We start from the raw sequence: 24,235 nt of genomic DNA, 5'->3' as shown, positions 1-24,235 counted from the left end.
AGATCTTCATGTTTGACTTTATTTGTAAAACACCTCAAAATATGATGGAGCTGACCAGACAGATACCATTTATCCTAATTCCAAAACAATTGGGACAATATGTGAAATGGCAATAAAGTGTTAACACAAAGACTATAGTGTTCCACCTCCTGTTTTAGCAGGAAAGTGCATTGAATGAGTACCCAAACTTACATGGCTTAAACAGCATTGGAGGGTAAAGCAGTTTGTATGTGTATTTGGCTTGTATGTATTGAAACAAGTGTATAAAGTACTAGTATCTGTATAGGACACTAAATATGAACTAGAGCATTAGAGCTGTGAGGGCCAGCAGTAGTAAAGTGGTCCAGAGTGATACAGTTAGTCTAGGGCCGTTGGAGGGAGCTGTGGGGCTGATGTTGGAGGATGGTCTGCTCGTGGTTGGGTGACTTGTGGTTGAGCTGATGGTGGTCTGAGGAGGCCCCGTGGTGCTGGGCCGTCTGATGCTGAAGTCGCACCGGCCCACATTGCCCTCATTGTCCACAGCAGAAATCTCCACATTGGTCACACAGCAGGACGCTCTGTAGGTCAGCAAAGTTGCGTTATAGCCATTTTCATCCTTAACCTGATCGATGATCGCAGTGGACGTCTCATTGATGGGTGTGTCCGGGATGGTGATGGATATATGAGGATCCCGGAGTCCAGTGCCGTTACCATCCGACATGAGTAACGTCACCTCCCACGTAGCATTCCCACACGGGACAGGACAGTCCAAACTTTCATTCAGCACACGACACACAGGTGGAGTGACATCAATGTCCTGCAGAACATACACACATTATTGCATTCATAAAGCGCCAGAATAGACATTTGTATGCAGGAATCATATTGTTGATAGCAATATTATTAAATGAATGTTCTAAATTCAGATACTGTAACAATTGTTACATACAGGCTAAAAACAAATCTTTTTTATCTCACTTTTAGTCTAACTACTCTGAATACTTTTACTGTTCCTTCACTGATTTTATTCAGAGATCCATGTTTTTTTACTCTTTGTTATTACGTTTTTCTACCTCCTGAGTTCAAAAGTTTGGAATAACGGCTCAAAAGTTTGGTTTTCAACAATATAATACCAAACTGGGTTGACAGACAAATGTATGAAATGATTCTAATGTGCTCGCTCTATACAACTTCATGGGTTTCAGATAATTAGCAGGACACCAGAAAGCTGTAAGTAAAGATTCAAAATTTAAGTTGTGTCCAGAATAATGAACAAAGATTCTAAAATGTCTAAAAAAGTGTACGATATAAGAATGAAGTTATAAAAAAAAATCCAGAATTCATCAAACTCCTCTACAAAGAACACACTTCTCCAGATTTTAACGTACAATTACCAATTATTGTCTCAATATAACATATTGAGCAAAAAATAAAACATAAAACATTTTAGACTCAATGTTTAATTTTTTTCCAATATGTCAAACTCAGTAAATAAATAGTGCACGGAAGTTTGCAGAAAAGTTTCTTTTTTAAACTTTTTTAAACTGTAGCGTACGTGTATTTTCACTTAAAAAATAAACAAAACATATAAAAAGGGTGTTCAAACTTTTACATATGACTGCATTTCAAAAGTGAAGCTGAAATTTCAAGGCAGATAACTTGACAAAATATTTAATATGAATTGAAAATTGTAGCATGTTATTTGTTGTATGTTTCATTATACTCATAGTCTTTTGTCTATTGACTGTACAGTTTTTCTACTGTTGTTTCAAATGAGCTGATGTATGGAACATTATGTTTTAGGGATTTGGAGACCTCTCTGGCAGAAATCTGTGATTGCATGCAACATGCAGCAAAACAATTTGTACCATCAGATGTACTTTGGACCCATTCTCTGTGCAGATGAATCTGATGACAATGAGCGTGTTGAAAGAGTATTCAAAGAGCTTGTTTAATATGTTTTTTTCTCCCAATTGAATAATGCTACTTCAATTTCAGCAAAAAAATTACTGGCTGAACACCTTTTTTCTTCCTTTCTTTTAATATATCTTTTATATAGAGAGTTTTTACCCTTTGGATGACAGACACACGGAGGAGGGCGAAGTTTGACTGACGAGTTGCAGATGACTCAGCATCTATGGTCACGACTGAGGTGGTGCCTGATGGGGTTCCAGTGGGAACTGACAGACTCACTAAGCCAGTAGCGTTACCTGCTGCGCCTACATTTAATCTGTGACAAACAGATACACAGTTAGCTCTAAGCAGATACAGATTAAGCCTAGGCCATTCAATTAAAAGAACAGCTGGTCAAATCATATTCATAATATGGCTGCAGTGTTTAAATGTGTTTAATGTGTTTAGTCCAGTTTCTCTGTAGTCTAGTGTTTTTCAATCTTATCTCCATATGTAGCATACAGTCCATTACAACAGACAACAATTTCAATACAACTTCTTAAAGGTTAGTGGTAAAAGGTAAGGTGAACAGGTAGTAATACTGTTGATTGAACAAATAATTTACATACCACGAAATTAAACTATTTATTAAACAGATACTTATTTCTTTATAATACATAATAATCTCCCCTTGTAGCGAACAACTACCACAGACAGTAATTTTGATGTGTTTCCCTGTATTTCCCAGAAAAAAGATAGAAAACCTGTTCACTCAGTATGTATAACAGAAATGGGCAAATGGGCAGGTGTTGCAGTGCTTTCCCATTGGCTTCTATTATAAACGTGTTTTGAGTCGGGTTTTCTGTTTTTACAGGCATATTTTTTGTCCATGATAATTGATCATACGTTACAGAGGCAGTAGACAGAGATCAGGTTGAACGACACTGGAATCTGTTCTGTCCTGTTCTGTCTGGTCTGTTCTGTCCAGGCTCAATTATTTATTTGTCTATTTGACTATTTACCTGTTATTGACTGCAGTCACAAATCCTTGATCATCCCGGGCACTTATATTGATGGCACCCTCGATCCCGCGGGTTTCCACAGTGAAGGGGACAGTTATGGACTCACCTGGTGCCAAGACGACCGTCCTCTGGACCTGTCAGATTGAAGTAAGACAGGAGAACATCAGCAACTGAAATGTGTTTTACACCCATAATCTCTTTTTCCTTTACACTGCTGTAGCTCCTGACCTGCACTGTGATCTGCGATGCCTGGATCTGAGTGCTTGACTGCCTTTGGAAGGGCCGTCCGTCTGCCTCCTGCCCCATCAGCAGAAGAGTGAAGGGGACGTCTGGGAGGTGAAGCACTCTGGCAAGATATGTCCCCTCTCTCAGTCTCGTTACACTAGTGTTCCTCAGAAGCTCTCCGTCTGCGCTGACCAGGCCGACTTCCACTCCAAACAGCATATCAACACCTGTTACTGTTATCAGGAGAGTTGCATTCTGACCTGAAACACAAACACAGAAAGTCTAGAATAAATCATGTTTCAAAAGTGATCTTTAATTGACAATTTATTAGTCATGGTCTTATAAGGTTGTATGTGACATTTTTATCACAACTGAGTATTGCACAGTCATAAGCAAAAGTGAAATTACATGTATTGTTGATATTGTAAGTGAATATAAGTAAAATAAGCGAGAGCTCCGAGCCATTCCTGGATACATTTGCTTTACATTTAAGCTCATAGTGGATCCATTTAAGACTGCATGTATATGGAATCTGCAGAATCTAAATTAGACATAGGAAGAGTTTATACACTTCTGAGATGCGCTAATGATATAAATGAAAAAAGAAACATTTTCATTTTCTTTTTTAAAATGATTGCATCTAAGAGTGAAATGTCTTAAAACACAACATTCTAAGTACTAAGAGGAAATATTTGAACCTCAATATCTCAAAACTAGAGAGAATCTATAATTCTAAGAGCACAAATTATCACTCAGTAAGTTCTTGTCGATTCCAAACCACCTGAAATATTTAATAACACAGACAAAAGCCTTGATATCTAGAACATATACACAGTTAATAAAACTACTTTTTGTATATAAAATAACAAAAAAGTGCTAACAGGTCTTATAAAGCTCTGACAAACAAGCCCACATATGCTTTTCTAGGTAACAATGTAAATGTATTGGCACATATATATATAACGTAACACATATAATTTGACAGGCGATTCCAAACGTTCAAAGAGTAGTACAGACACACAGAGTCATCAGAATGAGGACAACAGGGGGTTTCATATGTAAATGATAGCAGCCGTAAAGGAATGTAGGCAGGCTTACCTGCAGGGGGCCTGGCTGCTATCGGAGCAAATCCAGGATGTGGTCCATCAAACACCTCAACAAACTGGGACATAAAATTCAGAGCACTGCGTCCTGCAGATGAACACGTTTGTCCATTATCCCACAATGCTTCATAATAACATATCCATAATACCAAAATCAGAGTGTCCAGGCTCTTATTTCATTATATACCTGTGACTCTGAGAGAGTAAGCCTGAGGAGATCTGATAGTGATCTGCCATCTGCCTGTTAGGTTCCCTTCATTCAGAGACACCCTATATAGATTCCCCACTGGAAACACTGAAGCCAGAGGGCCTGATCCAGCTGTATCATTCTGAGCCACACCTGAAATACAGCACATATTGAAGTGGAGTTTGTTTTAATGTCCTTTCTTTAAGATTTCTTTGAACAACTGAAAGAATGGAGGATGTAATAAAGTCAAAGCATGGACACAATAAATACTGAAACATTTGATTACAGTATAGTATATTTCACTGAGGTTGCTGTGTAATTTCCTGTTAAATATATGTTTTCTGCTTCTGCAAATGCCGAAAAATAAATAATCTGTACCTAATAGCCATTTCAATGAAGACTTTACACAGTAATGTAGTGGAATATCAGACAGAAGTTTTGATTATGTGTATGTTTTTAATAATCTTAAAGACATTTTGATCCAAATGGTCTTAGAAAGAAATTTTAACAAACATACATGGTGAAGTTGATACGTATGTATGAATTATTCTGAGACAAAAAAGTAGTTTCTAATTAGAACTAGTGGAATATCATTCAAACACGTTTAACCACAGTCCTTTGTATCATCCTAATTACTATGTGTGCTTTATTAAAAGGTAATCTTCCAACTATCTAGCTCTGTAGCTGTGTAGCTGTGTAAATGTGTGTGTTACCTGCAGGGTTCTGCAGTGTGAAGTTGATTGACAGCCCTGTGATGTATAAGGTCACATTCTGAAGCCTTGGATCCAACAAGAAGGAGAAAGTATCAGGCCGTGTGGATTCGACCTGGAGCACAGTCACCTAGAAAAAACAGAACCAGGAGAAAAAAATGATGATGTAGTGAAAACTAAAAGACTGAAATATATGTAGAGAGAGATTAATAGAAAGAGCACATGAAAGAGTAAATGTTCCTCACCATTGAAGATGTAATGGAGTCTTCAATAACTGCAGTGGCCAGTGGAAGTGTGTTTTTGGTGACCTCGATGACCTGTCCACCTGAGAGTTGAGCCAGCTGCTGGTAAACAGAGTTGGTCGGGTTCGTCAGTGCACTCCTCCTCGTCCTTCTTCTGTTTAGAGCATTAGTCAAGAGGGATGTTACCTGTCCCATAAAGACAGACAAACACACAGACACATAAACAAGCACACACACATACATACTACATGCTGTTAGTTCAAGTTTACTTATTATTATTAACACAGAGGGCAAATATCAATTAGTAATTCATTTGTTACACTGAAAAAAAGTTTTAAAAATATACTTGACTCAAATGTGTACACTGGTTCCAGATTAATTAAATATCTATCTATCTATCTATCTATCTATCTATCTATCTATCTATCTATCTATGTATTTATATATCTATCTATCCATCCATCCATCCATCCAACCATCCATCCATCCATCCATCCATCCATCCATCTACTGAAATCCTATTACTGTGGGGGTTCTGCTTAATAAAGTGGTGGGTCTAAACCACGAAAAAACAAGACAAACATTTGCAAAGTTAATAATATTATCTCAACTTATATAATTTTGTGATGGCAGCTCTTTATTTTTTGCTGTTTAGTAAATTTAAATCAATTTATAAGCATGTAAAATGAATCTGAAAGCTGTGCTACTGGTTTGTCTGAGCTTTTCAGACAGTAAGTCAAGTGAGGTAGAATCATTGCACTGAAATATAATATAGCAGTCTGTGTGGATGAACTGCTTATTATATACTTGAAAATTGCTAGAACTAATTTTAGGACTTTTGTCACAGTTTTCAAATGCGAGAGTTTACAATAAAGAAAGACACCTAAACATTTTACATCACAGTGGTAAACAGACTCACCTTAGACCTGGTGCTTTCCACCAGGGAGATCACAGTGTCTAGTAGTTCTGTGTCTTTAGGAGGGGCATCAGTGAACACAAAGATGTCTGATGAGGGAGGGGCTGTTGTGAGTGCCAGCTGGTGGGAGTACATAAAAACCATTCACGAAACAACAGGGGAAATATTACATCTACAGTAATTAATATAAAATGAACACATAATCACACGCACACCTCCACACTCTCTTACCCGTATTCCAGATAGGCTTAACTCCGGAATGTCCCCACCTCCAGAAACTGTAAGGGCATTAACAACCCGTTTCATTTCCTCTGGATCTGTGGTACTGGTCACTGGTCCCACTTCTACACACACACACACACACACACACACACCACACACACACACACACACACACACACACACACACAAACAAACACAAACACACACACATACACCCATTATACATACATATATGCTGTACATGCAACACAAGCAGTAAGAGGAAACAATGATTACGTCTTTTGGTTTTGTTAAATAAGCAGCATTATGTATGAGAAAAAAGGAGAAAAAAGACCCTAAAATATGGTGTCCATAATGTATTTTGACTTTGAAGCTATAAATATGAACAGGGAAATAAGTATTCATAAGTTTTTTTACAAAAAACAATAAAATTTCTCAGTTTGAACATTTCATATGTCTTATATGCTTTTTTCAAATAAAAATAGGGTTTAAATGAGCACACACATCATTGCATGCATATATATATATATATATATATATATATATATATATATATATATATATATATATATATTGTACAAATGTTCACACTAACCAGGGTCATTGAATTCAACCAAGATGTACAGGGAAGGCTCATTTGGAGTTCCTCTGGTCTCGTCAATGATTTTAGTGGTAAGTCTTCGCACTTCTGCAACGTCATCAGTCATACTAGCAGTGGTATCAATGACAAAACACAACACTGTAGAACGAGTAATACCCAACATACTGTAAGAGAGAGAGAGAGAGAGACAGGGAGAGAGAGAGAGAGAGAGAGTGTTACTGCCAGGATCACTGTTTTGCTGATACATTGGCTATTTTGAGTCTAGGTTATTTTGGATTATTTAGATTAAAGGTTTAGATTATGTAGATTAGCAGATCTTCCAACCAATCTTGTTTAGTTCGGCACTCTACCCATGTCATTATATCTGATACTGTCTCATTTTACTGACTACTGGCTGCAGCAATGATCTCTTTACTCTAAGCTGCCAGAACTACTTTTTGGGCAGAAGTAATTTACAAAACCATATATTTGAAAACAAAATTCATGGCTTCTTTACTTTGCAAAACTGTTCTAAAAAAAACAACACTTAAGGTCAAATGTCATCATAAATAATATCACAGCTACGATAATCACTCACCTTCAGCAGCTGTCATAGTAACTGCGATAACAAACTACCTGATGTTTTCTATTGCTTAAGTTAATAGGCAGACATGATACGTTCACACTTATTGAAAATCATTAAAGAGCTGCTATATTTAGTTTTGCTGGCTACAAACCAATTAAATGAGCTGTGTAAGCTAGTTTCACCACATGGCCAGGCATAAAACTACCTCCACCATGCACCAAAGCACAGAATGAACTGTTTTACCCTGTGCTATTAAACCTTACCATTGCCACATATACCTTTTAAACCCAAACCTTTACTGACTAATGTAATTTATATCAATTTATGTTGTTTTGTAGTCTATAAGTTAGCATTTTATGGAAGAGCCTTCATTAGCCAGTTTTTGTAAGCCTTCTGTGAACAGTTTGTGCATTTGCACTAGGATGTTGGAGATTCTGAGTCTACCTGGTATGTTCGTGTGTAGGGGCAAGTGAATGAATGCATGTGTGAGTGTGTGTGTGTGTGTGTGTGTGTTTGGGGGGGGGGTTGCTCCTGTAAAGGTTTGTATGTGTCTACACACATAGACTGGAGTATATACCGTAAGAACACCGTGTTTCCAAATGCGATACGAATGTTCTGCAGTAGGTCTTTCGTGGCTTCAGCTGCAACAGCAAAAGCAGCCAGGTGAGGGTCAGTCCCATCCGAGGTCAGACCACCACCACCAAAGTCCTTATTGATCCCACCCATGATGCTGTCACCATGGTTACATTTACCTAAACAGAGAGAGAGAATGCAGAATAACTCCATACTTGCTCCATCAGTGAAGCTGTAAGCAGTGTTTGCGTGTGTTTTGTGGGTCGTACCTTGTGGTGTGAAGCTCAGGTATCCTGAGGTCAGTGTGTTTGTACTGAGTATCTCGGGTAGAATAACATTAGGACACACCTTCTCCTGACAGTCATTACAGGTTGGGGTGTTTGCGTCTAAACAGAAACAGAAACTTTGTCAGACTGCGTGGTAACATACACATATATTCACATATGGTCTCATACACACACCTGCAAGATTCTGGAGTGGAAGGTCAGGGCGCAGTAAGTTTGGGTAAGGGTCCAGATTTCCCAGCTCAAACCAGTTACTGTGACTGTAGAAATCCTGCAGACAACAAAACATGAAGCCAGAGAATGTTCAGCACACTGAGGAACAGAAGGAGCTAAAATATGAAATATGCTGCATAGCCATATGAACATCGTATCCACGTGTGCTTGCTTAACATCTCTTCACAAACCATGACCATTAATATGGAGTTGGATCCTCCTTAGTTGCTACAGCCTCCACTCTTCTGGGAAGTCAGAGTTCCTAAGCATGCCCTATTGTACTGCCAGTGTTTGTCTGTGGAGACTGGTTGTATGCTTGGTTTTATGCACTTCGTAGCAACAGCTATGGCTAAAATGGCCAAAACCACTAATTTGGCCATTATAATGGATAATTGTGTGGTTCCTAACCATTCCTAATGCATACCTAGCTAGTTCATGTTTTTTCACCATTCCTGGCTCAAACACACCTGGACAGACTGGAAGTCTGAGAGTTGTGCCACCCTATCAGTTACCAGTTAAACAAACACATTACTTTAGAACAATTGGCTACAATCGAAATCAAAAGACGTCTCGGCAGGTTTGGTAAACATGGTAACACAGCCTGTTAATACAGTTGAGATGCACATTTCAAATTCATGCTGTATGTTTAGCAGACAGACCAGTTTTGGTAAGTATCCCCAAAATGTTTTGCAATTGTATATTATATTATTTTCAAATAATAAATATGCTACATTGTTTTTATTTACCAGTCTAGTTTAGTATGCAGGTTAGATGAATACTGTTAGAAGAACACAGGTTTGGTTCCTGATTTCTTGCTGCAGTCCAGCCATTCCCTGTATTTCTTTATTTCCATTACTAGCACAACTGTATTCATTTAATGAAGGACGGATTACATAAAATAGGTAATGAATAGTAAGTGTAAGTACTGGCCTTTCGTTAAGAGAGCTTTGAGAAATGGTAAAGCTAACACGCATCAAATTAAAATGGATTGTTCATTTGTATGTATTCTAATGTTAGTGTTTGTGGAACAGCTGAGCTGGCTGAGCTTTGGTCATTTCCAATTTGAACAATTTTTCAGGACTAAAACCTTTGACTTTGTAAGCTTCTATGCGTTTAAGTTAGATCCTTTCAAATCTTTTAAACTCAAAGTAAAATTATGAGTTTTTAATTTAATCTTTCCACTGCCAGGCTGCATCTTTGATGTGGAAATAAAGACTGATGTGTTAACTGAGGTTACAGTGCATAACAAGGACATTCATTCTGGATCTGGAGGAGCGGAGTGATAAGAGATGCTGTTTCTTTCTTTTCCTGCTTCCTACACCATGTTACGACCCCAGGCTGGTTGTTGGAGTGTAAACTGCAGTTTGAGCAGAACACAAAGACAGCCCAGTGACCAGGCCTGCTTGATGACACTGAGTGATGTATTGATGACCTCTCCTCAGTATGGCCTAAGCATGCCTGTTCTACACGGCGTAAAATCACATACAGGCCATCTATGACTTCTTTTCAGAGACTGTATGAGATTTAAGGGCTTGTGCTGTTCCTTTCAGCTGTCTAGTTCAACAGAAACTCAGTGTCGCTTCACTGTCTTGGTCACTCAGTGGAGAATGGGGTTGCCATTTTGAGCCTTAGCTCTGCTCGAGGTTTCTGTCACTGTGGGCTCAGTCATTGGATCATGTTGGATGCAGCTTTTATATATCGTTTTGAGACACTGTTCATGAGACTTTATCCATCACATCCATGTGGTACAGGAGTTAAAAGTGCGTATTTCCATCATCATATAATAGGAGACCATTTGGGAACCTTCAAGGCCTTTGGCCTGACTGAGAGCGACTCTTGCTGTGTTAGATGGGGAAGACACCCAACACTCATTCTCTCTCTCTCTCTCTCTCTCTCTCTCTCTCTCTTTCAGAGCTTTAGCCTACTGATTATAAACCATTAAAACTGTTAAGATTATTTTTATTATTATTATTTGTCTCTATTTTTATCCTTACTTTAATATATTTTTACTTTTCATGTTCCTGTAATCCTGAAAAACATTTTCTTCTTAAATTTAATAAACCTTTTTTCTTTTGAAATTCAATGTGTGGTCTTCTTAGTTTTTGGGGTGTATCTCATCACAGAAATTGTGTTTTTTAAACACATTTCTAAATATTCATTTCAATCATGCTGTTGGAAATTACCCAACAGAACAAATTAACACTTTCTGCCCAGATAAATGGTTTTACAGGTCATTTTCTCAGATGACTCAGACCTTTACAAGGTAGTGTATATATTATATTATTACAGTTAATCTACAAAAAGAAGTGATTCCAAACTGTTATACTGCATGCATGTTTCAACTGACACCAAATAGCCCACCTAACCATGATACCCATATGTGAAGTATGACAGTACCATAATCAGCTCAGCCACTTAAACATTCCAGTGCAAACAATAATCAAATCCATATTTTAAATACTTGGACATATGAAGTTAACACTTGTGTGGTGTTTGCATCTGTGGGACCATTTTCAATGTTTACCAAAAGAAAAAATAATGCGAGTTATTATTATCTCAACTTCAGATTTCTTGGCCTTTCCTCATTTTCTGTGAGGAACAAATAAAATAACCCATTTTCAGTGTCTTCACACTGTTCACCCCCTACACAGTTATATTACACATGTGGAGGTGCTGTGTCCTTCACTCTGTTCTCCTCCGACATGGCCTGCTGTTAGTGTGTGTGTATGTCTGTCTGTGTATGTGTGTTTGTACATGTGTGCGTGTTTGTGAAGGTGGACAACATGGACAGGCTGCTGACTGGCTACAGCTGCTAAAGGAAAACCCTACGCTGGGCACTTGTGATATTTTAAACTTCTGGTATTTTTACATAAATTGTTATGGCTGTATTGATTTAAATAAAACAATAATGTGGTGGGTCCACCAGACCACTGAGTAACAAACACATCAACACAAGGGTTAGAGCTCAGTGATGCCTTTAATCACCCTGAGCAGAAACTACAAATGTAAGTTAAACATGATTAAAGATGGTTCTGTTGGGTGCTGTTTGTAATCAGAGGTAAGATGGTATGTTAGGTAGCAGAACCTGGGCTCTTTTTGTGAGCAAACACTGAATGTGTGAATGTTCATGAAATCGGTTATCTAGAGTCTAAAAATCAATAACGAAAATGACGTAATTCGGTGGTGGTTTAATTTGATATTTCCTGACGGAGGGAAAGCGGTAGCTTTTTTAAAGACTGTCCTGTTCTGCTGCAGAATAAGTTATTCTAAGCACACATTTCCTCTTCTCCTTTTATCTGTTTTTGCCAAGTTGTGAATACAAACCACGGTGGTGTAGACCGGCTCACTAAGCTAGCTTGCTGGCTAGTCCCTGAATCAAAGGCATTTATTTGCGCTGTTTATCTCTAGGTTGATGTGCTTGATGCCAGTAATATGTCTGGCAGTTTGGTCATGTATTTTCATTCATAAGGACAGGTTTTTTTTTGCACTCAAGTAGCTTTAGATTTAGCACATAGATTTATGTGCATTATTAGGATAAAGGGATTTGCATAAATAACGAGAAACAAGTAGGGTTATGATATGAGCAACATTCAACTAGATTGTGGATGACCACAAAAAAGCAGCAGGGGTGCTATGGAAGAGGTGCTATGGTATAAGACCAGGCCACTATATTAGAGTGATGAATAATGGCCCTGCTGGTTCAGAACATCTGAGATGAGTTCAAAAACAATGTACTGTTTATTATAAAATCTATGTTTCTTGTTTCATGATGGCCATTTCTTCTCACCTGGAGAGTGTGGGTGACCGCCCCAAGTGCCCTTCTAGCTGCCTGCAAGTTGTCCTGCCTCAGGCTGGCTCTGACGATGGAAACACCCTGAGTAATGATGTCCCGCCCTCTTTCAATTACTTCATCATTGAAGTGGTGGGCGGAGCTGAAGGGCTGGTCTCTGTCAATGAAAATGTTCTCAGAAATGATCTCATTCAGCAGCTCCCGGAACTTTGACCCAGAAAGATCTGCCTCCTCTGACACACCTAAACATGCACGCAGCAGGCTCTCCGGGTTCAGGAGGGCCTACAACACACACACAGCAGACACGCAAAGGAAAAAACACATATTCTGTAAGCCTTTTTCTTCTTTAGGCTAAATGGGTGGTCATAAGTAAATGTGTTCAAGAGTGTGAAATCACTGATCTCACTGGTGGATTGAAGGTCCGTCCCTCGTTCTGTGCTTCTTCTCTACAAGCATCCATTGCTACTGCAAGCAGCGCCTCCTCTGTGATATCAGCATGAGTCAAGCCCTCCACTTCCAGTGATGGGGAGGGCAGAAATGCTTGGGACCAGCCAATCAGGGTACATAGAACGAGTAGCAGGTATGCCATCTGTCCTGTTCATGAAAAACAAGAACATAGAAATCAAACGCCAAATTACAGCAAGAAGAAATTCTTAAAAAGCTGAAATTCATCAATTAATTAAATTGCATAATCCATCCAATACTATGTAGATCAGCATCATAAATAGGAAGTTATTCTCACAGAGGATGAGAGGGTAAACCCTAAAATAAACCAGCATACAGAAATAAAGCAAATTATTACAAAAGACCAAAATGAAAACAGGATAAACAGAATAAAAGAAAATGAACTGTGTTTTTCCAAGTCTCATTCGATTTCCACCAGTAATCAGGAGAAGCATACCAAATAAGTTACGCCTGTTGTACTAAACATATCCCACACTATTCAACCATTTTGAGTTAGGGGAATTTTTTTTATGTTTTTATCTATTCAAATGAAATCTTCAAGCATGTTGAAATTTAGTCTGTTGCCATTAGCAGCTGGAGAGATCAGCCCAAGATACAAGATTGTATTGGTTTCTGGCTTCACCATTTGTGTATTGGGTGCATCTTTCCCCTTGTTTTATTCACCATCTTTGTGTTGTCTTTCCTCCAATCTTTCCATGCTTACATTCTATATTTTGGTTAATCGCCTAGTTTCATTATTGATGGCTGAAAGAACATGTTACCATATTCTTCCTTGATTGTGGTTCTAAACTATCTATGATTTTTAAACCAACTCTAGTAAGGTAAATCACACCCACATATCATCGTTGTCAGAACAAAACCTCGTATCACCATTTTTGTCACATTTCCTGTTGTTTACAAGCTGCTGTTTACAATGTGTCAAAATTTAATGGTGAATGGACCAGTAGAAATGGTTCAAAATGGTTTTGAATAAAATCTTGTTACACTAACATACACTGAGAATTAAGAATGTTTTTCTTTCGCCTGTAAAGTTACGTTCTTGAAGATAGAAGGTTTTGTTCTGGCAGGGATGATGTGTTAGATTAACACTAGTGTAGTGAAGTTTAAAAACCTTTTAAGAATTAAGCTGTAACAGTTTTGCTATAATCTATTAGTCTATAATCTATTAGTATAATAATAGTATAATCTATTAGTTTGTAACACATTTAGTATTATCTATTAGTTTATAATAGATTTAGAATAATCTGATAGTTTGTAATAGATTTATTATAAGCAATTAGTTTGTAATACATTTATTATAATCTATTCATCTATAACTCATTTTGTACCATCTATTAGTTTGTAACAGTTTTACTACAGTCTATTAGTCTATAATCTATAAATGTTTTATTACATATATATATATATATATATATATATATATATATATATATATATAAGGCATATATGACACTACACTTAGACCAACTGCCAAAACAAAAATATACAATGTCACATTTTTAATATTCATTTAATATGTTCAACATGTTCACAGTTACAATAATTAATACTCTTATAGTAACATGTAAGTGCACACTACTGAATACAAAGTCTAAGTATGACTTTTTATGTAGTCCTACCTTTAGGAAGCTGAAGCTGGAGATGAAGATGTAGATGATCAGGTGGTTTAAAGCTCTTCTGATGGTGCTCAGAATTTCTCTCAGTGTGAGTGTGTAGCGACACATGGTGCAGTCCTGTATTTATACACACAGGGACATGACTGAGCATGCACTGTAATGATGAGATGTTAGAGGAAAAGTCAGTACATGTGAAGAGTTAATCATTAGCTGCGGTTTATATTACAGGTTTTAATGGGAAACAAAAAAACATGCTGAAAAGTGATCCAGCATGGAATTATATGGGATTACAACCTGTAAATACACACATACACATAAATACATACAATACATACAACATGTCAGATATGTCAGATAAAATGTTGTTCATTCCTTTTTTCCTCTTTTTTAATAAGATAAACATGTTTGGCATCATCATATTTTTTTCTGCTTGTTTGCTCTTGTTGATTTGTTAGTTTGATTTACCTTTGCAGTGATTGAAACAAAGGTAAACATCATTACATTCACATCAGTGTAATTTATTGTGAAAAAAATCCATTTTGACACACTGAATTTTCATTTTATTGCTTAACTATACTGAAATGAGGACATCAGTCTTCCAAATACGGTGACACGCCTCATGCACGCTGGCATGTTTTGCTATCCTAGAGTTCCGTATTATGGTAGAATGACACATTAATTTGTAATTCCCTAGAAATCCACACAGATACACTGTCTCTCTTCAGTTCAATTCAGATGAGAGCTTTCTTGGAACTCTGGCACAACACAACTAAGAACACTTCAAATTATGACATTATCACAGTTCATTTGATTATGTCCCCTTTTCAAAGTGCATAGATGGATAATTTCAATCTCTTAAGGGATAATAAAATTTATTGGAAAAAAGTATTGGGATACACCTCTTAATCATTGAATTCAGGTGTTTCATTCAGTCTCATTGCCACAGGTGTATAAAATTGAGCACCTAGTCATGCAGTCTGCCTTTACAAACACTTGTGAAAGAATGGGTCGTTCTAAAGAGCTCACCGAGTTTGAGCGTGGTAATGTAACAGGATGTCAAAATTGCAAGAAGTCAGTTCATAAAATTTCTTTCCTCCTAGATTTTCCACGATCATCTGTGAGAAGTATTATTGAAAAGTGGAAGTGTTTCAGCAACTCAGCCACGAAGTGTCAGATCATGTAAAGTTACAGAGCGGGTTTGGCCTAGACCCCGTAGTTCCAGTATAGGGGAATCTTCAATTTTCCAACTTTGTGGGAAAGGTTTGGGGAAGGCCCTTCACCATTCCAGCATGACTGAGCCCCAGTGCACAAAGCAAGGACCACAAAGGCATGGCTGGGTGAGTTTGGTGTGGAAGAACTTGATTGGTCCACACAGAGCCCTGACCTCAACCCCATCAAACACCTTTGGGATTAACTAGAACAGAGATTGTGAGCCAGGCCCTCGCGTCCAACATCAGTGTCTGACCTCACAAATGTTCTTCTGGATGAATCGGCAAAAATTCCCACAGACACTCCAAAACCTTGTAGAAAGCTTCCCAGAAGAGTGGAAGCTGTTACAGCTTCAAAGGGGGACCAACTCCATATTCATACTTATAGATTTAGAATGTCATTAAAAACTCATGTGGGTGGAATGTGTAGGTGTCCCAATACTTTTGTCCAAATAGTGTATATTTATATATAATATGAAATACATGCTTATGTAAAGCACTGGGCAAAAGTCAGAGACCACCATTTATTTATTTAATCAGTCAAAAGGGCCATTAAGTACAAGTTATCCATTTTCAGGAGATATTTCTGAGAATATTAGATAAGCGATAACCCACTTGCGTGAGGAAGATGAAAGTCAAAGAACAATAAGTGAAAAAACGATGATTAAAAGATACAGAGAAAATAAGACACCTAATGACCACCTGGAAGACTTGGTAGACACCAAAACTGTGCCCATCAGATAAACAGCACTTAAAGCTTTCATCTTTGAGAGAGAGGAGAAAATCAAGCCGCTTCAGATCTGAAAACATCCACAGGTGTTTCTGTCCATCCTTCCACTGTGAGAAGACGACTCAGCGCTATGGGTCTGAAAAGATGTGTAGCTGTTAAGAAGACTCACTGAGAAAAGGAAGCAGATAAGAAAGAAGAAAATTTGCTGATCAAAAAGAAGAAGCTGCTGGTGTTTCTCTGAACAATAGACTGACCACCCCAGAGTCCAGATTTCAACTTCACTGAACGTGTTTGGGATTACTTTGATCGTGCAACCAACTTCTAAGGCTGAACTTTGGAGGTGTGAAAAATATCCCTGCAGATTTTTTGGAACAACTGAAAGTGACTCTCCTGAAAAAAATTAAAGCTGTAATAAAGGTAAAGAGTGGACACACAAAGCAGCAAAAAGTGATATTATATTTATTTGTAGAGACACATGTAATTATCTGTTAAATATATGTTTCCTGCTTTTTCCTGATGCTGAAAAAATAATATCTTGGACCTAAAAGCAGTTTGACTGTAAATTAAATGAAGAGTGGTTTCTAACATTTGCACAGTGCTGTATATTTCAGGGCTACTGGAAGTAACATTGTTGATAGCAGTCAGCATTTGACTGACTCATGATACCAGTAGTGCCACACAACTTCCAAATATTCAGTGTGTCACTAAGTAAGAGTCTAACTTTATAGCAGTAGTATTATTGTGAAGGAGCTCCTTTTACACAGAACCATTAAATCTCATTGTGTGTGATTGGTGGTTTCTTTTTCCTAGTTCCTCATCGTTCCTCAGGAAAAAGTAATTAGGTCAACAGCGTAATGGTTTTCATGTTAGAGAGAGATATTTTTAGTTCATTTATTTATTTATTCTTTTAATTTATTTGTGCAGATGGGGGCCGGTTTAGAGAGCTATCTACCAAAAACTTTTATATGAAAGCCTGTTTCTGCCAGGTAGAGGAACACTACTTAGTAACTAAGTCAAAAAATTACTCATTGAGAAGGTGTGTGAATATTTCAATGTATAAATATGTTTGGGGTTTTTTTCAGAAAATCTGACATTATTTCGACATAATACATAAGAAATTCAATTAAAGAGTGAATATTTGACTTTCTATTTTGAAACATGTTCATTTTTGGCTGGAGAATGAGCTGAACTTCACATTTGGAAACCATGTGAAATTGAAAGTCTTGTATTCTCTGTCCAGGGTGTATCCTGCCTTCCACCCAATGACTGCTGGGATAGGCTCCAGCTCCCCCCATGACCCAGAAGGATAAGCAGCTTAGAAGATGTGTGTGTGTGTGTGTGTGTGTATTACCTACTAAGGAGGCCTGAACATTAAACTCCTGTTGGAAAACTGTGAAACTTTCAGTACAACTGTTTAGTTGTGAGTATCTAAATAAGTTTGTATGTTATAGATACTCCTCTTCTGTAAAGGAAACAAATGAAAATATTTTATCTGCATCCTGGAAGTCCTTCAAGGGAAGCAATACTTTAAATTTTCCATTGAGGAAAAACACTGTCTGGCCTTTCCTGTGTTAGGAAGAAGGCCTCATTCATATCTTTACACCTGTTCATCAGAATACACACCCACAGAGACTTTACAGTAGAGTTACTAGCAAGACTTCCATTCCTTTTTCATGTTTAAGATAAACAGAATAGCACCTCGTTCCCTATATTTAATGATTTCCTAGCCACAGAGAATGTTGGTCATTTCCTACTCAGTTTGATATAAACCTAAACGAATATGCCAGTTAATACAGGCTGACCCAGAGTCAAGATCCTTCAGCTGAACGCAACTATAACTTCAGCTTTCAACTGAGTCTTTTAGTTTGTTTCCAGATACATCAACTGAGCCAGATTTGTACTTTTTTGAAGTTAGTAAGTAAGTAATGAGTTGTAATTATTTGAAAAGTGCACTTTCAATTTTATTAGTGCTACTTGACACAGCATGGAAAGGGTTACAAAATAATTTTAGATGGACATATGCATCTTGTATGGAAGCATATCAGTATCAAAATGAAAAATGTTATGTGTCAAAAGATGATTTGATTTTAAATTTTCCCGCTATCCCACTTTTTCATGTCATTACTGAAACAACAGAGCTTTAGTCTCAGTGGGCAGAGCCTTATTTTAGCCACACCTCTACATTTTAGAACAGGAAGTGAGACTGTATCCCTGTCCTTCATGGCCACATGGTAAGCAGTCAGGTTCCATTGTTTTGAAGCAAATGTGTTCCAAAGTCTGAAAATCAGTGTGTAACATTAAGAACTGTCAGTACCGAAACACATGTTCTGCAATTAAGCTTGTGTTTTGTACTGAAAAATTATTAGCTAAAATGGCCACTACTGAAACAGTCACTACCAGAAAACTACTGTTTAGGTAGTGACAAAATGGAATTGAATAAAATAAACAGGTCATTCAAAGCACAAGTCCCGGTCAGTTAAAAGTCTTACATACATACATCTAACAAGGTAGTTCAATTTGAGGACGAGTGGTTTCCGTTTGGTGGGGAAAGAGAAACTAACAAAAATGGAAAAGTTTTGTTTTTTTGACCATATTCCATCAGGGGGCGCAAAAACCCAGCAAACAATTTTTTTCTGGAGACTGAAATACCCGTAAAGCTGAGGAGCAGATTCTCAGCAGACACTCAGCTGACCCCACCTGCTGGCTTTGTGAAAGCATTTCAGCTGGAAGGTGAAAATCAGCGAGAGAACCAGCACAAACAAGACGTACCAGCAGGAGAACACGAAGCTCAAAGAGAAAAGAGACGCAGAATGACGGAAGCCCAAAAGCAGGAAGAGATACAATGCCATCACTGAAGATGATGATGGTTCTCAAGGGCCTCATGTTGCTCCCTCAGTGAATGAGCAGCAAATCATCAGCTTCCTGTGTGTCTCCCCATCTCCCCTGAGCCTGTCTGAGGAAGAGGAGGATGAAGAAAAGAGAGAGTTGAAGCTGCAGATTTGAGACTCAGAGGATGGAGATCATCTTCTAGAGCGGACTTCGAGACAACAAGCACCAAAGTACAGGATACCACCTCCCACCCTGATGCCCAAGACCAACCCTTTCTATTACCACAGAAGCATCAGCAAACGAAGTAAATAAATAAATGCATTGTATTCTGGGATCTTTTTCTGCTTATGTTCATTTTTATGGTTTAGTTTTCTCTTCTGAAGCAGTTCTTTCTATATAGCACCAAAAAGAGTTCTTCTTCTGTTACAATGTCAATGTTGTAACAAAGAAGAACCCTTTTGGGTGCTATATAGAACCCTTTTCAAAACAATTCTGTGTAGAACCACATACAGCACATTCTTCATCAACCTGAAGAGCCCTTTCACGATGCAAAGGCTTCTTTGAGTGTTAATGGTTCAATATAGAACCATTTTCTATACTGAAGAACCCTTGAAGAACCATCTTAAGTGTGTATGCACACAATTTTTTAGTGGTTATGAAGAGAATGAAATAAAATCTTGGATGGATGTGTTCTACATACAATATCTTGAAAAAGTTCTGATTTTGCCATGAATTTGATAAATTCTTCTTTTAATCCTAAAAATCATCCTCAATGTAATAAGTCTTTTCATCTGCTCTTTGGAGATGCCGCTCGAAAATGATGATGTAAAACTAGCTCTTACAATTCGAATTGTTTTTAATGTTTCAACTGAAGTAAAATATTGTTTGAACTAAAATATCAAACCTATTTTATTTTGCTTTGCACTGCTCAGTCACAGTCTTTACTTGTGTTGAACAATACTAGTTTAATTAGTTCTACAACATGTATTTGTTTTAGGTTTAAAAAATACAATTTTGCCTATTTGCCAAAAATGCAATGCATTGACTTTACATGATTCAGAATTGTATACAGTATGCATGAATGAAATATCAATATGAGTACAGCTTGTCTCTCAGTTAACTTACCTTTGGCATTCACTGTGTTAATGTTATGTATTATTTTTTAGTTTTACTTGGAAAAGATTCACACATCTGAATCAAGCAAATGAAAATGCATCACTTTTTTCAGTGTATAAGATGCAGATGCATTTTGAAATGTTATGGCATAAAATATGTCAGTAAGACACACACCAAATTCTAAACCACTCTGAAGTTAAGTTTTATTCTTCTCATTCCTGTTGCTGACTGTAATCTGTGTTTGGAGAGCTGGATTAAATGGCAGGTCATGGTTTGAAGCAGGACAGATTATAATCTGTGTCTGTGGGCGGCAGCAGCCAAACAACCAGGCAACCAGGCCAATCAGAAACCCTGGCCATTGCTCAAGAGGTCACCAGCTTTGCCACAGTTGATGATTAAAGGCTGGTGTGCCTTTAACCTCACTGTAATTAAGTCTTAAGAATTCCATGCAATTTAGTTCAACTACGTTGCTGAAAGTATTTTAAATGTGAAACAAATGTGATGTTCTTGGTTAAGTGGCTTTGATATACTGATTCTAAAACTTCGTACTTGGTGAGGCAGCCCTTTGAAGTAACCCAACTTGCCTTTTTATAAAACAGACAGTTCTGGTTCTGAAATCTGATTGGCTGAGTCATGTTTTATGCAGCTGTGAAATTCTAATACACACACTGTAACCTCCTCAGAACAAATGGATTCTGTATTAATGCTCCAAGTTTTTAAAAACGGTGATGTTCATGGAATAATCTTTAACTTTTATGTTGCCTGCTCTTATTGTAGTTGGCAGGGCTAGGAACCAGCTTCTGTGTGTGTGCATGTGTGTGTGTGTGTGTGTGTGTGTGTGTGTGTGTGTGAGCTGAGAGAAAGAGAGGGAAATGTGAGCTGAATCAAAGAACAAACTGTTAGAGAAAAACTCTGCTTATGTACAGTGTGGAAAATAAAGTACCACATCTTGTTTGAAAGCTGTGTCTTTTTTAATAGTGGCAAATGCTACAATGATATTGATAGGTGGGGCTTTTAACCTGTACATAGAAAACAGTTCAAACCAGTACTAAACATCAATCAGCCGTCAACGTATTTCTAGAGCTTGACTGGTTCTTTGGTAAATATAACAGGCTCCTCCATTAACAATCAGTGTTTGGCTGGAAAAAGAAGTATTTACTGAAAGATATAAACCTGCATCATAAAAAGAATATTCGAATGTTCACCATCGCTAGCTTCATGCAGCATAACATCTTTGTTGCTGTTTTATAAAAGCAATAAGCCACAAGAGGCTTTGTGTTGCAGTGACTTTACTATGATTAACAAGGTATTTATGCCCCTTACATTTCGTAAAATCACTGTAATGCGCAGCATCTCGCTGCTCATTGCTTCTCCTAGTTCCAAAAATATTAGATATGAATTTTAGGAAACAACAACAAATGGAAAAAACAAAAAAACAAAATTCTGTATTTTATCTAAATCTACTTAAAGGGGAATTCCACCATTTTTAAAAAGATATTTCAACAGTTCATTTGCAAAAAATGATAAAAGCCATTCTTTTAAAAAAAGAGTTCTTAAGTTCTTAAGAGTTCTTTTCTTAACATGCAAAACATTCTGAACCCTAAATACATTTAGTCACAAAAGCCATTACTGTCCATTGTCAAGGCATTGCAAGGTCATGTTTTACAGGAGAAATGGTCAAACGCAGCACTGTTCTCGAGCAGAACCTGATAAATCTGTTCAGCGAATCAGTATGCGGTATTTAGGTCAGGTGACTGAACACTGCTGCAAACTATTTTACGCAGAATTGTAAACGACTCCCTTCTCCGCACAAAGTGAACTACATAGATCTTAAAATAACAGCTACTGCATCTAAACAGAGCTCAGTGTGTCTAACAGAGAACCACTTCGGATTCAGCCATGTGTGCACAACTACATACTGGATGTAAAGCACAATATTTTGATGTAAAAGCCAAAATTCCATAACTCACATGGTGCAGTGAACCTTTTGAGATTCAGCCTTAGGATTCTCCGGGGTCTGATTTTATAGATGTTTAATATTGCGCATTGATGGGTTGTTTTTGTTGCAATTTTCAGCACTTTACCTGCTTGTTTTATATTAAAAATGTTAAATATTGCACTTAAAAGAGAATCCACTAAATGGCTTTGCTTAACTCTGAAACATGAAACATCTGCTTCTGCCAAAAATAAAAATAAAGAAAATAAATAAAGTTTAATTTTGTAAGTTACCTATGTTTTGTTCACAGTGGTGGTGGAACCAGACGTCCAAAAAGTTTAATGCCTCTAAAAGGTCCCTCACAGAAATTTATTACATGAAATGGTGATGAATACATGGCCTGAGACATTTGTCATGTTTTTCTGCCATACATTCATGGCGGAGGGGTACATGCAGGGTGCTATGTGGCAAAATAGACCAAAGAAAACTCTTTATTTTCAGATTTACTATCATTTTATTATGATCAACATAACATATAAAACTCAGGAAGTATGTGTAGCTTCACTGGTCATTTTGGATGCTTAATAAAATGGCTATATTTACATTGTGGACATTGCAAACCCTGGTTCCTATCACCACCACGTTAATGAAATCTAACTTTGTAAGTTTCTCTACAATGAACCATTTCACATCAAACCACTCTGAGTGGCTCAGAGCGACTGTTTACATCTCAATGATTGAACTATGCAGGAATTTCCCCATTAAATCTTAAAGTGGTCATAGCAATTAAGTCACTGGCTGAACTAAAATGCATTTATTGAATTTACTTTAATTTAAAAGTTTAATTAATTCACTCATGAATGTTTTAGAGCATTTTTAAGTTTTTAAGACCCCAAACTTCTTTATAATGCAGAGATGTTCCACGGACGTCACTCGTGCAATTCAAGTAAGTGACTTTGGCCAAAAAGTCAGCTTAATGGATAATCGTAATGTATACAATACCGTCTGCACAGCAGTCAGTGAGAGCAAACTCACAGAGCTTTTAAGAAGGACAGGCAGATTGCTTTCTTGAGATGTTTAATTCATCCAAACGAGACAGTTCACCTGTCAGGGATGCCTGGGTCGTGATATAATCTCGCTGCCCTTAACCTGGCACAGGAAATAATCCCGTCAGTCACTTAATCCATTTTTACTGCTGCTTTAAGGTGCAATTCAACACAATGACTTCAATGAAACAAGCGTACAGCAAAAAAACAGGTTTGATTATATCATCTCTCATAGTCAGCTTTCTAGAAAGTGTCTGTGTTCTATATTAAGGGCACAAAACTCCATGCTTTGTGGTTCAAAGACCGGATATAAACAGTGACCACACATCAGCACTGTCCATACCTAACCAATAGGCTGTCTATTTTGACAACAAGGTCTTTAACATTAACTGCTTCGATCCAATCCCAGCCGAGTGCAATGCGGACATTTACCCGCACGCACCATTCTCACTCAAATCATGAACACAATCAATTAACAATAGACCCTGTCTACATTACAAGCTCCAATTTCTGTCTGTTAGCATTCATGCCTTTCTACCATCTCCTTTATTCCCAGGCTCTCTTTCTCCCATTACCTTCCTCTGTCCCCCTCTCTCCTTCTCCTTTTCTCCTTCTCTTAATGCACAGTAATTCAATAGCATTGTGAAGTGAGCAACATGCAGTTACGCAGTTCTTCAGTCTTTACTGACGTGCTGTCCACCAGTTTCTTTAACTAAACCAGAATAAGTTACTGTTCCATGTCAAAAGCATAAAGAGCATAAAGT

The 24,235-nt window shown here is 37.5% G+C and overlaps 1 protein-coding gene across 1 annotated transcript; it reads right to left on the bottom strand.

Moving 5' to 3' along the window:
• Positions 1 to 301: 301 nt before the first annotated feature.
• On the bottom strand, positions 302 to 13,114 carry LOC118806319 (von Willebrand factor A domain-containing protein 7-like). Its single transcript, XM_036567729.1, has 16 exons — positions 12,932 to 13,114; positions 12,523 to 12,807; positions 8,700 to 8,793; positions 8,508 to 8,624; positions 8,243 to 8,417; positions 7,095 to 7,264; positions 6,509 to 6,621; positions 6,281 to 6,397; positions 5,365 to 5,547; positions 5,123 to 5,249; positions 4,410 to 4,562; positions 4,218 to 4,310; positions 3,123 to 3,379; positions 2,895 to 3,028; positions 2,050 to 2,209; positions 302 to 796 (listed from the first exon to the last, which is right to left on the bottom strand). Exons 1-16 carry the CDS (start codon positions 13,112 to 13,114, stop codon positions 302 to 304), a joined length of 2,856 nt encoding a protein of 951 aa, XP_036423622.1.
• Positions 13,115 to 24,235: the final 11,121 nt, after the last annotated feature.

This window comes from Colossoma macropomum, unplaced genomic scaffold (genome assembly GCF_904425465.1).
Source record: "Colossoma macropomum unplaced genomic scaffold, Colossoma_macropomum, whole genome shotgun sequence".
NCBI classification, from domain to species: domain Eukaryota; kingdom Metazoa; phylum Chordata; class Actinopteri; order Characiformes; family Serrasalmidae; genus Colossoma; species Colossoma macropomum.
This window is presented reverse-complemented; position numbering and strand designations above follow the sequence as displayed.